We start from the raw sequence: 16,124 nt of genomic DNA, 5'->3' as shown, positions 1-16,124 counted from the left end.
CTTTCCCTCAGTCAAACTGATTTAATGTGACTATGAATAAATAATAATGATTGCTTGTTAAATCCTCAAAACAGAATTATAACTCATGTTTAATCGATACGGAGACATCGGAGCCAGCGGATCATTTCAAAAATAGAATGTCAACTTTCAGTTATGAGTTTTCTCATCCATCATTGTTACCCGTTTGCTGGTCCGAAATGCATACTGGGATATTGGCTCTCTCAAGTACGCTCAAGTCTGCCCTGATACATCCCCGGTAAAATGGGCGGATCAAGTCACATCCGGGCATTTTCACCGTTCTTGGCGAGAAGCGGACTTATGAATTGGAACAGCACTTGGGCCGCGACTGATGACGTTTCACGAGTCCACGAGAACACAAGTACAGGGAAGAACGCATATTGAGAAACGGTGATGATGTGTGTTTGCTGGTCCTCACTTAAATCTGGTTCACCATGCACCATAACACGGAACCGTTAGACAGGACACAATTAAATCCGTCTGCTCAAAATAATAAATACAAAAACCCTCCTGCGATTTAATACAACAATTATACAATAAACGCAAACTATTGTAAAGATTATAATGTTGTTGTTGCCGGTGGTACCGATTGATTACACAAGACCGTATTTTGCGGTGGTGTTGTATTACATTTAATTCTGTTGCGTATTTCATTTGATAAGGTAGTTGCATCACAATGTGATATTGTGCATTAATATCACAATCTCAAAATGCTTTAAACACTTAACACAGTCAACTAAAATGAACCCTTAGAAACTTCTCTACGGTAATATTTATTCTATTTGGATGACTTCTGTACTGAGTTGCAATCTCTTGCAGGTGTTTATTTTATTATGTCCATATCTTGTGTTGCCCGATACAACAAAGGGCAGTAATTTGTTTTTGCTAGCAATCACCCTACAGACCACAGGTTTTATAAGGTACAATCAGTTGTCATGCTTTTTTATTTATTATTCATTCATGAGCAAAATCCATTAATTTAAACAACAAAATTGTTCTCTCTCATGCTCAAACATACTGTACTCGCAAACAAAGACACGCTAAATTACTTTGAATACCGCGCACCCCCAAATACCACAGCTCTGTAAAAAACATCAAATAAGTTTAAAGCTGTCTCCACCAGGTTTACCATAGATACGTCAATGACAGAGTTTATTAAATACAAGTTAATACAGAAACATTTCCCTTCCTTTGGGGCACAAATACACAATCATTCTCTCTTTTGCATATTTATTATCTCTCTTTTGCACCAGGGACAAAGGAGAAGTCTTGTCTTTCAGCGTAAATGCCCTTTATTTATATTTCTTTATACAGGCTTCTGATTTTGAAGTGGAATCATTTCTGTTCATAAGCAGCCAGCATACCTGAGAGTGTGAGCTGTTTTTTTAATGTTTTAAATTAGTATTGAGTAACGGAAGAATGTGTACGTCAACACCAGATATATACTAACAAACCAAAAGACATACTGTTTGTCGTTTGATTGTTGTTTCAGAGTGGTATTGTGTACTCGGCACACAATTTACCTTAATGTCCTTGTCGGCTTCTCTCTGCTCCACATGGTCATATAAACCAATACAGATGTCGTCCAATATCATTTGTAGATCCATTTACAACTGTGGGCTTGTTTAATTAAGAGTCAGCCCGGTTCTCTCACTCCTCTCAGGTGCATGTTTCCTGATATGCTCTAATAATGCTCTCATAAGCTGGAGGTGGGGTCTGTGTAGCATGGGAACCCCTCAGGCCATTGTTCCCCCAACATGACTCAGATCTGGGTGGGGTGGCAGCTGGCCGGGCTGCCGTTTGGGCAGATCCGGTTGACGTGGTCAGAGTCGGTGTACGAGGCAGCGTGGTCTGGCTGCCCTCCTCCGCCTCTCTCGCGATTTGGCTGCACTGGAGCAGAGGGTGGAAGGTGGAGGCCCTAAAGCTGGATTTCTGGCCCAGTGGATCAAGGGGATCTGCGGAGGAAGTCTGGCGGTGGAAGCTGAAAGCAGCAGTGACCAAACTGTTGTTGCTGCGCCGGTCGTAGCTGCTGTTACGGTTAAAGCCCGGGCGGTTGCGGGTAGACGTGCGTGATTGGCAGGGAGGACGGCGGGTGATGCTGGCAGAGCCGGCTTTGCGTCGGGACATCCAGGTCAAGATCACGTAAACCAGGGCGCCCAAGACCAGGCCCACCGCGATGGACACACAGAAAGCTATGATCAGAGGGACTGGGAAGACAGAAACACATATCAAAAATGATATTTTAATAACTGTACTTTAATATGTATTGCTTGATGGATCCTTAACAAACACACCATATTTTTTGTTTCTACGTGGTTTATTTTTGTATTTTTCCTGCAGAATTCACTTTTTTACTCTTCAGGTTCTATGTAAGGAATAAGAGTTTTTTATTATCCTGTGGAAATGGAAACATCTGTTTATCACAAATACAGGATTGCCAACAGCTTCTTGACAAAATGATAATAGGATTTCCTCTTTCATGTTTACCAGAGCATGTTTTTTGGAGACAATGAACTGATTGCATTTCATTTCCCCCAAAAAGGCCCTGACTTCTGCTCCTTGCTTCTCGGCTCTGGAAGCAGTAGTGCCCACATAAGCGAGCTTGAGAGAAGAGAGAGAATGCAGCGGCTAAAACAAACCCAGTGGACTGCTGCCAGCGAAAACAAATCAATTTCCTTTCAATACAGTTAAACGTTAAAAGGCTGAACCCACTTTTCTACCAGCCCATATTTCCACAGCAGTTTCTTTTTTTCCTTCTAACTTAGGGAAAACGGAAATAAGAGACTGGTCAAATGTCATCTGGAAAGGACATTTAGGAAAACTGAGGGAAAAAAGAACTAAGAAAACATGCATGGACCCTATGGATTTGGAGTGAGTTGCAGAGTTGCAAACGTTTATATGAAGTAATCTTCAAGAGGAATCATGCCCACATATTGTATCTGTTTCAGAAGTAATTAATGCTCAGATTCCCGAGAGAACAACAGCACCAATGAGAGAGACCACATGAAAAAAGACCTGCTAAAAGACAAGGGAAGTTAGAAAATACTCACCAGCATCAAAAGACTGAAGTATTTCCAGAAAGAGATTTGTGTTGTTCTCGGCCATGACTTCAAGGAGAAGAAGAGAGACTGTTACTCACTTCGGTCTGTCTTTAACTCTCTTCTTCTCCCTTCTCTTCTTCTGTCAGTTCTCGCCTGTCTCTCTTTACTTCTGATGGGTTTTCCTGTCTTTCTGCCTTCCCTCTTTCCTGTTCTTTCCCTTTTCCCCTCTCTTGTCCCTTGCTCACTTAGTATGTCAGTATGTCTAAGCCCAGAGGCACACAGGACTGGTGGCTAACTCTGGCGGCCGTCTTGTTTATGGAAGCGGAAAACTACACTGTCACATTTCCTGCTTTCCTGCTTGAAATTAGTAGCAGGAGTGGCTTATCTTTCCAGGACAGAGATCCTGAAGGTGGGGAGACGGGGTGTTGCTATAATCACTTCCTCTCCCATTATTTCCTTCAGGTTGATTAATGTGAAATGGTATCACCCAAGTCCTGTGAGACTCACTTCAGCTTTCACCATAGGAAGGTCTACCACACATTTCAGAAATGATAAACATTTCAATCTCTCATATTTTTTCCACCCACCACAGAGACCACAGGAAACAGTTTACCATCAGATGCACTGGCAGTTGAATGGGTGTTGAGCACAAAACCACAGCTGGAATTTATGGTGACAATACTGTAGTGCTTTTAATACTCAATTAATGATGCTCTGGCATATTTTTTTAACAGACTGTGTGGATATCTGCTTGTTCTGATTTCCAGCATCTTTAAGCTCAGTCTTTCCACAGTGTCTGCCAGGTCAGCGGTGCCTGCATTGGATGGCTGGTCCTTTCTCAGTTTGAGAGATCCAGTAAAAACATTGTAGTTTGATAAGATAGAAAAGAAGCTCAGCTACTCTTTCAATGAACCAACATGTCTTACTTTCAAAAATCGTAATTCAGTGAATAAAACTGAAGCTCATTCTTGATCCCGCAGTCAGCTTTGTATTTATTCCTTCCAAGCCAAATCTGCAATGTCATCGGTATAGTCAGAGGGAAGGATGCGAGTAGTCATTTTGGTATGCATCTATTGTAGACCAGCCCCATTTTCCCCATCAGCTTTGGATTTTACTTCATCATAAACCATCCTTCACCTTAAATTCAACCTCAACATCAATCAAGTCTCCCTATTAATCCTGTCCAGTAAAAGGAACACTTCTTAGATCTTTTGAGTGTCTTATACTAAGAAGTTGACAAGCTGCAGCCTTCTCACTGTAAAATAGAGAGAGAAAATAGACCGACCAAAGCCTGAACTTCCTTTAATTGTTGGCTCTGCCGTAAAAGCTGTCCTAAATAACCAGCAAGCACCCATAGCACTCTGTGAAAAATAGTATGTGTGGCCACTGGCTATTGTGTTCTGTGTAATGGGCTCATAGGTGGAGGAAACATTCTTTGAGCTTTTTAGCTTATGTTCATAACCTTATCAAAATGTCATTGGGTAAGGGTGGGAAAGTACAGTGCAAACCTTAATATCTTAACTAGATTTCTGTCAGGACTTAAAGGACGTAGCCAGCAACGTATATATATATATATATCCTAAAGATTAGCTTTTATCAGTGTGCCATTCTGGGACAGCACTTATGCCTAAACTGTTAATACAGAGAATGTGAATAAGTGAAATGGAATGTTTCTTTTCTATAATAAATTAATAACACAAGGATCTTTAATATTCCGATGTAGAGAGGCAGAGTCAACCACTAGGGAGTGTCAGTCTCTACTATGTGATCTTCTAGTTCCCTCTTTGAGCAGTAGGTGGAGTAATACTCCAGGATAACTTCACAGCACAGCTCATCATGTGTCCTGAAAACCTCAAAGAGCTGGTCCACTCCCAACCTGTCCATCAAACATGCAGACACAACAAGATTATTTTAAATAGTCCAAATGATAAAAACATCCAGGTTAGCTAATCAACTGACATTTTTATGAAAATATAATATAGGAGCTAAAGTGACATCTCATATTTAACATGCAATTTGCTCAACATGTTGTGCAGTGTGTGTGGCGGGCTATATGCACTGATTATTGTATCGTATACATACACACATAGCATCAGTGCGAGTTAAATACACATCTTATTAATGTCTTATAACAATGAAATATGTATGGCTATACACATCAGTATAACTTATTTAACATTACTTGTAATGAGAAGATTTTCCCCTTTTTTAAAGGAAACATTTGAGTCAATACTAGATAAAATGGCTTATTGAGTGAGTTTTGCAGTACATAAATAGGTACAGAACAGAATTTCTCTCTGGTATTAGGTTGATTTTGACATGCAGGTTGGCAACAAACTTTATAATGAGATTTTAGAAAACTGCTGACTATGCATGAAAGAGATTACCACACTGGCGGTCTTGGTCCCAGCTCTCTGCCTGTGCATTGATTAGATAAGAAAACGGATCTTAATGGGAATGGGTCTGGCTACTATAGGAAGATTTCCTATTGACCCATGTGCTTTGTCTCCGCTCTCTGCTCCCCTCTGCCGCAGCAGTGTCTGCTCTATGTTTGGCTGTATCTGTTTGGTCCTGCGGGGCTCTGGACGGTAGAGGTCACCCCCATCAGAGCTGAGTGAAAATGTAGGAATCAGCAGTCCGTCTCTGCTGCAGAGGAGCCAGCCAATCCAACTAAATCCCACAGTGTGTCACACTGGCAAGTCGAACAGCTGATTCTGACAACATAACCACAAAATGGTTAGATTGTCATTTTATTTATTGGGATGCATTGCTGATTTAGTTGTTACTGTGTGGGTTGAGCTTAAACTACCAAGATAATTGATTTGCCCCTGGTTTGCCTATGACAGTAGTGATTGAGTAGCCATATAATTTGAACTAATTATAATTTTTTTTGTCCTGTATATGGGATATTCTGTCCATAACGTGCTATCATTTTTATTGAGAAACGTGCATGTAGAATGTATTTGGCGGAAAGCTATGACAATAATACCCTGTGAACATAGTGTCCTGCTCCTGGGAATGATTCACATACAACAACTATTCAATCTAAACAATTACGCATTCTCCCACATCATTTGGAGTGTTTTTTCCTAGTAAACATCATATTTCCCCCGTCACCGAAAATAAGCTCTAAAAGAGAGCCTAGCAATGCAGAGGCCAAGAAATCTGGATTCACAAATAGGTTGTGCAGAGCTGTTATGCTGTCCTGCAGATTCCCATCCATAAAATCACCCTCATTCACCTGCTCTAAGCCACCATCTTATTAACATAAAGCCATTCCATAAATTAATCCTCGAAGCAGATTGCACTCCACCGTCATCCCAACAGATTGAATCAACATGCACTACATCTTTTTTTCAGTGTCATTCATCGACCAAATTGAGCAAAGGATCTGCAATCAATAATAATTTATCAGCTTTTATATTTTCGATGCCCAGTCAGTCCTCTGTCTTTCACTTTGTTGAACGTGGCTGTGGCCAGAGCAGTGTAAGAGCTCTAAGAGCTCTCCTGAGATGATGATGAAAGGACTTGTCTAATGGGATTACACATTGTGATAAGCGCTCAGAGCCGAGTGGTTCATCACACCTCCCTCCTGCAAAGAGTGGCATTGATCTGCTGTGCAGTAGCAAATATCGGATATAGAGTTTCGGAGAGATATTTTATTGGCCGGGGTGTGTTTTGATCGATTGTTTACGCGTATCTATCTGTGATTTTCTTTATATCTGCACTTTTCACATTTCATTTTAAAAGGGAAATCCACTGTTGCAAAAAATGCAAGGACATTTTCTGAGTGAGAGCTGGAAGCCCTACATCCAAATAGATTGTATTGATATACTTAATCGTTATTAGTTAAGTACATAGATTACGTCATGATTCGGTTTATGACCCCAGATTCATCATCAATTTACAGTTTTAGTAATTCAAATAATAACTGTATATTTGTAATAAAATACAACAAAAAAGTGAAGCCCAGCATCTCAGAGAAGCCCAGTAAGCATTTACCTTAATCCATCAAAATAGATGTACTGTATTTGTACTTTCATAACTACTGTACATTTATGCACACATACATTGGATGTATATACATATTCATACATGTATATAAATATCTATGCTGTTTATATTTCTTCAACTACCCAGACACATACAACTACTGTTTACAGTTGATGTAATATTTATAATAGCTAAAAAAAGTAGTTAAAACTAATTTATTTTCAGCAGCACTTGAAAGTGTCAGGTGAAATCATCATCAATTCAAATCCTGATGCTCGGATTCAGTCACAAGAAAATTACAATTGTCAATTCTGTTTTAGGATGGATTTTTCGTAGTTAGGATGACTGCTTTATCTAAATTCACCTCCAGTAAGAAATGTGTTGTTGCCATCAGAGGCGAGGTTTGCTGCAGCAAATTCTGTCCTCTGTTCTTCCATTGTGTCCCTCACTTGCTGACAAACATTTTCTCTCCCACACTCACATACACAACACACGTCTCACAGTGGCACCAGTTGGCATGGGAAGATACCTGGCACGCTATTGGTCCTGAAGTGAGAAGGAAGAGCCATCCCTTCTAATTGGACAGAAGGTGGCAGTGCAGGCAGACCAGGAAGCTGTCTTGTCTGCAGAAGTAAAAGGCTCAGACATACTGTATGTGATTGCTCGCATACACACATACAGTATGCAATTACATCATCGGCGGGGGAGGAGCTTCTCTGAGTGAGAGGATTGCAGACTGCCACTGCAACAGGGATGACTTAAAAAGAGAAACACAGCATACAACATGGACACGATTCAGCCTTGATAGCATGCAGTCAGTGGGAAACACAAAACTACTGCAGCTCAATCTGAGTCCTGATCACAGCATCAGAGGCTCGCCGGGGTGACGCACAGGACTTTGATGACCTCAGTACCGCAGCATGGCATCACCCAGGCACTATGGACACTGTACTCGGGATATTGCCGATGTGATGCAGAAGCTGCAAGGTAGGTGTAAAATGCTTACTCATGCACAACACCTTCACCTGGGTTTGCAGCATTTTTAGGGGTGACTTAGTGCTTGGCATGACTCAGCAAAACTGTGGGAGCTAGAGACATTTACTCTTACTGTAAAACTGCTCTATGTATATTTTATCCTTTCTGCTCCTGACCCTGTAAGTCTTTTCTGTGGAGTGCTGTTCAAGTTCAAATGGCTTATAAACGTATGGTATGGGAAGGGCATCACAGAAAGGGATATTAAATATCACAGCATGGAGTACTCAAGCACATTGGATATTTTTAGGTTAAAATCTGTTATGTTTTGTCTAAGATTTAGTTTCTCACAATGCTTTAGTTGGCTTTACTTTCAGCTGTTTTTTCCTTTTTTATTGAAAATAGACATACATGCAACTGTTAGTGCATATAACTATACAGTATGGCAGATTAAATGGCATAACATTTTTTTTTTTCGCAAGAAAGGAACAACGAGAGTAAATGAGATCAAGTGAACCACCGTGTGAGAGATTGTGTTGTTGCATTGCGTATTCACTGTTCTTGTTTATGTGTGCACATGCTTGCTGTGTGTTTGCTGTGTGTTTGTGTGTACATGCTTGCACACATGCACAGTATGTGGTTCTGTTTGTGGCTAGACTGGGAAGCAGACAATAGAAAAGCTAATCCCCAGAGAAGCTGACAGGAGGAAGTCCATTCCTTGATGTGGACAGTCGTATCATCAGACTTCTGTTCATATAGCTCCTGTGGCGATAACGCTGGCATGATATACAACCATTTTGTTATATATTTTTTTAACCCTTGAGACCAATTCTGGTTTTCTTCTCTTATCTCTCACCTCTGCTCTAACTTTTCTTTTATTTGTACACTGTATTTGCAGCTGTTATCAACATTTATTCAGTCTTTTCCCCTTCCTAGAAGTCAAACAATGTGTGTGTGTGTATCTTTTCTGAACTGTTTCACCACCCTCCACCGTAAAACAGTCTACTCCTGTGTGGCGAAGTCACACATCCCTCACTGACGGGATCGGATTGATGACACTTGCAAAGTAGCAGGAAAGTCAGGTGACACCAGAGCTGGGATCCAATATGGCTGCTCCCTGTGTGGCTTCTGAGGTGGCAGTTCCTGTGAAAGCTAAGAACAGCATCACCGGCCACGTGGCTCCTCTGCATCACTGTGTGCAGGTGTTGGTGCACACTTTGAATCCCGATTGTACTCCGATTGATCTAATTTTAGAAGCTTCCCCTTAAGATGTGTCTCCAGTGCAAGGACGGAGTGTTATACATAGTATTTGGAGATAATCAGACAATTTGTCACATCGCAGTGCTGTAAAAGTGGTCTATTATTTATGTATGAGGATACAATTCACAAAAAAACAAAAAAACATTCCTTTTTTTGGGGAAGAATCATAATATTCTATCTTTTGAGAATATGTAATAATATTGGAGAGCACTGCTTGTAGATATATTCCGGACTATCATTTAACACGACTAGACAGTAATGACATTACTGAGCTTTAAATAATGTCGCTTTGTCCGAAGTGTGGCTTGTTCCAAAAATACTCCTCTGACTGGGTCCAGTGGATGGGGGTGTGTCTATATTATCTAATTTACCGACAGTAGTTTTATTGTTCATGTCTGGTGGCATGCAAGCATTTCAGATAAGATGGGTCTTGTTGCCGTGGTTATGCGTACAGGAGGATGGACTGAGGGTTAAACATTACCTTAACATTTGGCTGCACCACAGAGACACATGGGCAGTGGTGATGGCTATTGAATGACATGCTTTTAGTCCTACAAGATCTACTACAAGCCTCACATGCTGCCTGTGGTGTCAATAGATTTGCATTATTTCAGCGACGTTTTTCTTTTTCCACAAATCACTCATTATGCCATATATGTTCTCCGAGTACGCCAACACTTCTGGTCGGCATCCATGTCCCAGGAGACGAAAGCTGAAACCTGTGATAATATCATCAAGATGTTTTGTCAGAATCAAAGAGGAGCACTTGCGTTTTTATTTGTCTGAACATAAAACAGTGCATAGCATAGTGTTGATATAGCTAGTCTTGAGCTTTGTCACAAATTAGATCTCTACAATCAAATCAATGTCACCTTTGTTCAGGGTGCCTTGCTTTTCATTTCCCAAGGTTGCAGTAATCTCCAGAGGGATAAGTGTTCAAAAATGTACGATATTGCTACATTATGTTCACATCAGTGGTGTTTCTTATTTCTTACCACTTTGGAGTTACATATAGGCCATCTAATACAATTGATTCTGTCTTTTAAAGTCTGATTAGTATAACATATTGTATCCTCTCTAGAGAGAACAATGTTCTCAAATTAACCACTTCCACAAATCCCCAGCAACTATGAAATGAACTGTTCTCCCCTTAGGCTCAATTTGGAAGCCATTGGTAACCACTCAGTGCAACATCAAAACAATCAAAACTTTTGCTCCAGTTTTGGGTCTGTGTGTTTTTTTTTAATCTTTCAACCGTCTCTTTTGGTGTACCTCTGTGTCGCAGTGAAAAAAAACAGCAATTAGTGACACCATATGGCAGAGAACGCGGAGTCCGCTTTGAACACCTCCCAGCTTGAACTCCTCCATATGCTGTGGAATTCGCCCGTTTGTTGTCTCTCATTAATGAGAAAAGCGATGCACCGTTTTTGCCTATTTCAATTTCTCACCTGTTTTCTCAGTCATGGGCGGCAGAGGCACGCATTCCCTCCTACGCCTCCGGGTGTTACCGTCTGCTAGCTTATCAATGCAGACAACTTTGCTAAATCCCATTGTGTTTGGGACACCTGGTGGAGTTTTCTGTGTGGAGGCTGTGTTATTCTGTAATTGCAATTTGCTTTTGATCAAATAATTCAGAAGGAGATTTCAGCAGATTGAGTTTCTCAGTTAAGGATTTGCGTATTCTGTTATTATTGGCAAAGTGACTGCATTTAAGGAAATTCTGCAGTATTGTAAAATCATTTTTAGAAGCACCTTTAATTTTTGATCAAGGAGGATGCCAGGCAAAGAGCAAAGGCAACATCAGTCAGCAGCATATTAGATGGATGAAATGAGGGGGGAGAGAGAGAGAAAGAGAGAGAGAGAGAGAGAGAGAGAGAGAGAGAGAGCGCACACACCCCTTTTTAAGCTCCTCGTTGCTGGTGGGACTGGCACAAATCCTCCGGTTGGCACAGGTCCAGGGTGGCATCCTGTTGCCAGGGGCTACATTATGGTTCGGCCTCAGCCAAGGAAGGACCAAGCAGACGGTCACCTTGAGCCATGCCAGCCTCCTGTTTAGTTCTGACACCACCATTTATCGTCTGCGGATCTGGGTACCACAGCTTCACACACACGTGCCCGCGCTCACACAGAGACACTGAAACAAGCACTTGGTGTTAAAAATAGCAGTGATGCATCTCCACCTCTATCATACTACTGGGAGTCTGCAGTTTAGCTAAATGGTTAAACAGACACAGAGTCTTCAAGGCCGCTACCGTTAACATGAAGCCATTACTCTGTTGAAGCCTCAGAAATGTGGCAGTAGAACTGGTGTGGGATAGAGCTGCAGCATGAGTTATTTATTCTGCTGCTTCTTTCTGTCTTTCCAGATTGTGTTTATGACGTGTTGCCATAGAAGCAGTCGCATGACCGCCAGCACAGGCTTTTTTTTTTTGCCCTGTGGGCTTATTGTCCATGTCTTGTTCAGCTTCTGTTACTGCAACAGGACATAATGTTTGATATAATGGTGTGTATTTTTGTGTGTGTCTCTGTATACTAAGAGGTATTTAGAGTGTTAAGTCCATGCTAGTTTCTCAGTGACATCTTCTATTGCAGATCAGATCAGTCAGTGAAGGTTTTTGAGTGACACATCACAAGATTAGGTCACTAGGGGGCACCCATCCATTATGGAGGGTGGGCCCGCCTTTATCTACTTTCAACCCTCTTTTAAAGATCACACCTTCATAAAGGTCAAAGTGTATTCCAACATTAGTTCAGCCAAGCAAAATATCAGTATTTTAATTTCGCTGAACTTCACAAGGCAGATTGACTAAAATGTTACCCAACACATGCAGCGTTTCAGATATAATTAAATCAATGTTTTACAGGCAATATAAGGCACTGTTGACCCAGTATGGGACATTAATGTGGAGCAAAGCTTTAGGCCACACTGATTCCATGATATACTTCTGCAGCATTTCTGTAACATCCCTGATTCTGTCAGATCGCGGCATCAGATAGTTTTGATGGACGCACAGAACAATGTCCTCACAGATAAAATCCTGACACCTCAGCCTGTGACCCCAAGACCTTCTGCCTCTGTCTGTAATACTTTGAGTCTCATGCATGCTCTTTATCTTTCAACCACAGACACCGTTCTTCCTTTTTTTTCACTTGTCACTATGTGATTGGATAGTGGAACATTCTGCCTCTGGTGGTCCATATAGTGCTCAAAGATTTTTAAATAGAGGTCAGATTGTGATGCCCTGACCTCTGAGAGGTCAGCTGGCCAGATAATGCAATGATATCAGCATACCTGAGTTAGTAGTGAAATAAGTCATTCCCAGTTTTTATTTAAATCTGCTTGGAGCACCAGATGGGTTTGGGATTATCACAGTTTTAAATAGTTTCAAATAATCTGTCTTTTACTGAATAGAGCATTAAAAGTACACCTAAGCTATACTGAACTTTTTTTCACTCATTGTACTATCCTTAATACAATCCAACTTTTGTTCTAAATATACCTTTAAAATCAGGCATTTTCTCAGCTCTTTACTTATTTAGTGTCATTGTTTACTCTTACTGGATTCAGTTACAATGTGCCCAAGTTCCTGGAGGGAGGGAGTCCATGATCCCTTTTCATTTACCTTCAATGGGAAACAAAGCAATTGAGGTGCTGTGTCTATGTGATATGATATCCTGTTGTGCTGCATGCTAACATCTGTCCCTTAAGGCTTTTTCTCACTCTGAGGCTTCCCGCTGCCGACACAAACAAAACCTGCCACCTGACACAACAAACCCTGTTTTCCTGCTTTTAATAATTCAAGAATGTTCAGTGAGAAAAAGTGAGCATTCAGGCATTGTTTAGGGAATTTAAAGGAAATAAATAATGCCTCAACAGAATGGGATTACTTTCTGGACAGGTGGTTGTTGTTAGAGTAAGAAAAAAGGAGTACATCTGCTGGCTGCAAAAATAATTTAAATTTACTTTCAGTAAGACAGAAAAATGGCCCCAGCTGGATAAGAATACATACACACAAGTGGGTGTGTGCAACAACAATTTGTAGATTAGTTTGGCTCTGTTCCAGTCAGTATTTTTATTTCACAGCAAAGACGGGACTTCTAGCTGAATTTACTGCTCCGGCCACAGAGATTTATTTAGTGTGCTGACGCCAGTCCTTTCACTTTCCTCGTCCCTGTGATGTGTGGCGGGCCACTGAACCTGGATAAAGAGCTTAGACTGTCTGACCCACTCCTGCACTCCCACGCACACAAAGCATCACACAGGCACACATACACACAACCACAACATCACACACACACACACACACACACACACACACACACACACACACACACACACACACACACATACACACACACACACACACACACACACACATTCATAGTGAGAGCAGTAGAGAAACATCAAGCTGAAAATATATTTCCAAAGCCAAATTGAGTCTCTGTAATGCTCTTAGTGCCACTGAGTGGCGTTTTGATATGACCCCTCGTACTTCCCGTGGAATAAATGCTTTGTATCAGCTGCATGTTCAGTCAGTTTTTGTATAGTATTAAAACATGGTTTTGTTCAGTTGAATGTATTTACCTGATAAAAGAATCCCTGAAAGCATAGGATGGAAATTGCAGATACAATCCAATAAAACACAATGTAACACTGATTTGCAACATCATAGTATTTTATTTTCTGCAGCATCCCTGACAGAAATTAGTCAAATTGATCATTTCAATTTCTATATTTTTCAACCCAAGGCGATTATAGTTTATATGTTCAGTTTTGATGTGGTATTTTTGTATTTTATTTAATGTTTACTACAAACTGTTTCTTTTTACGTTATAAATACCTTTATTACTTTTTCTACTTTCATTCATTGGCATGCTTATCTGTTGTATGGCTTTGTGTGTGCGTGCATGTGCAAGTCAGTACTGCAGGTGCTGAAATTACAGTATCAATGGCCTGGCTTTAATGAACACTGATATTTGGACATTTTTGTTGCCGACAATGTGCCTTCTCTGCACATCTGGTGCTGAAAAGGGAGTGATGGTGCTTCAAAGAGGAAAAGGGTTGTTTTGATAATCACTTTGACTTGTTCCCCCCTTCTTACTCTCTTTAATGTGGTTCATTATTACTGAAATGTAATTAGCTATGCTAATGGCTTGGCATTTGGACTTCCGTCTCGGCACTTATGTTGGGACTGGTAAAAATGTGCTGTCAATGAAGTGGGGTGGTGAATGGCGAGGCTGAATAGGCATGTATGGGTTGAGTGGATGTGCTGAGGGTGTGATAGAGGGTGTTATTGAGTGTTAGGGTGAAAGTACTCTGGCGGAAGTGCTGAGAAGGGTTTTTTAAATTAGGAATTGTTGTTGTGAAAGAGAAGAGCTGGAATCAGGAAGTGGATAAAGAAGCTTTTCTGGAGGAGTAGAGGGGCAGAAAAGCCACCAAAACCCGGTTAATCACTTTGTGTGTCAGTGCGGTGGACTTAAATGTGTTTCTGCATGTGTTGTGTGTCTGCTTGTGAATGTGTTTGTATGGAGCAATTACAGGCTACCTCTCTAGTACACAACAAAGACATCAATTGAGTGCATGATAGCTTTAACAGGCCTGTTCCATTACTGTTATATTGCAAAAGAGAAAGCATTATCGCGAAAGAAATATAACGGGCTCTTGTATAGCAGCATGGTATCAACGCTGCATGATACCAGCTTGAATAATATTAAGATAATCTAATTAAATGAATGCATTACTAAATTAATTCTTGACAGCAGACTGTGTAACCTTGTACATTACGTGTGCAGTGCCAGTCCATTTGTCCAGTTGTGGAGTCATTAATAGATTAAGAGACATCAGAGATGCTCATGAAGGAGGCTGCATTGTAAAAGCGGAGTTTATGTTGAGTTTGTACATTTTTCCTGTGTTGTCTGCTCGTCCCTTTGTACTGTACTTCAGACCAGACACTTACATACCTCAATCTTTACTTATCCACTAGGTGGCGCTGTGTCTCTATAACCCCATGAGGCTAAATAAGAAGTCTTGCTCAGAAAGAAAACCCAAATATCCTTGGGGTGAATAGATTACGATAAAAACAGAGCAGAAACAGCGTTAGTCCACCCTCCAGTAGGCTGTTTGTTTTTCCTTTAACAGCTGAAAAGGCTGTTCCTCTTCTCCTCGGGAGCCCCCACACCCCGCAGACATACCTGTGTGAGTGTCGGGCGCTGACCCACGTCCAACCTCGACAACCTCAGAGAGGGATCTGGTGTTTTGTTTGGCTGCCAGGGGCGCCATTAGGGATCAAGACCAGCTGAGGTTCAGTCTGTTTTAACCAACCCACCCACCCCCCTTTCTCTCTTGGAACACTCCTGAGGTCTGAAGCCTAAAGGAGTCTGTTGGTTTATTCTTGCACATACACTAGAAGAGAGAATGTTTCTGTTATCATTCAGCTTATTTTATTGTGTTGTGTGTGTGAGAGAGAAAGAGAGAGAGAATGCACCTGCCCGCCCTGCATTTCTTACAACTCCCATGGTGAAACCTAATAAGTCCCATGACTCCTCACCATCTTGTCTTGATTTTGTCCCGGGGTTGTTTTTCTAAACAGTTTAGCTCACCAGGGAAGTTCAGCTTGCTAACTGGAAAAAAATCTCTCAGACAAAAAAAGATATGTTGTGTTTTTTATTCAATTGTTTGGAGTCCCAGCATGTTTAAAATATATCTTCATTTTCTGTTGCTTCCATGTAAATTTACTGTATTAAACCAAATTCATTGTCAGGCTAAAACGATTCTCATTGACAGGTTCAGCACCTTGGATAGTTCCTTCTCACTGGATTGAAGTGTAGCTCTCCAGAAAT

General features: G+C 41.0%; 1 protein-coding gene across 1 annotated transcript; it reads right to left on the bottom strand.

Annotated features, from left to right (window-relative positions):
* Nucleotides 1-720: 720 nt before the first annotated feature.
* myct1a (myc target 1a) lies at nt 721-3,123 on the bottom strand (the record flags this gene model as incomplete). Its single annotated transcript, XM_079216090.1, has 2 exons — nt 721-2,225; nt 3,069-3,123. The coding sequence occupies 2 exons, from the start codon at nt 3,121-3,123 to the stop codon at nt 1,678-1,680; spliced, it is 603 nt and encodes a 200-aa protein (XP_079072216.1). The 3' UTR covers nt 721-1,677.
* Between the last annotated feature and the right edge of the window lie 13,001 nt (nt 3,124-16,124).

Source organism: Taurulus bubalis, assembly GCF_910589615.1.
Source record: "Taurulus bubalis genome assembly, chromosome: 3".
In the NCBI taxonomy this organism is placed as follows: Eukaryota; Metazoa; Chordata; class Actinopteri; order Perciformes; family Cottidae; genus Taurulus; species Taurulus bubalis.
The sequence above is the reverse complement of the archived record's forward strand: the minus strand, read 5'-3'. Positions and strand labels throughout refer to the sequence as shown.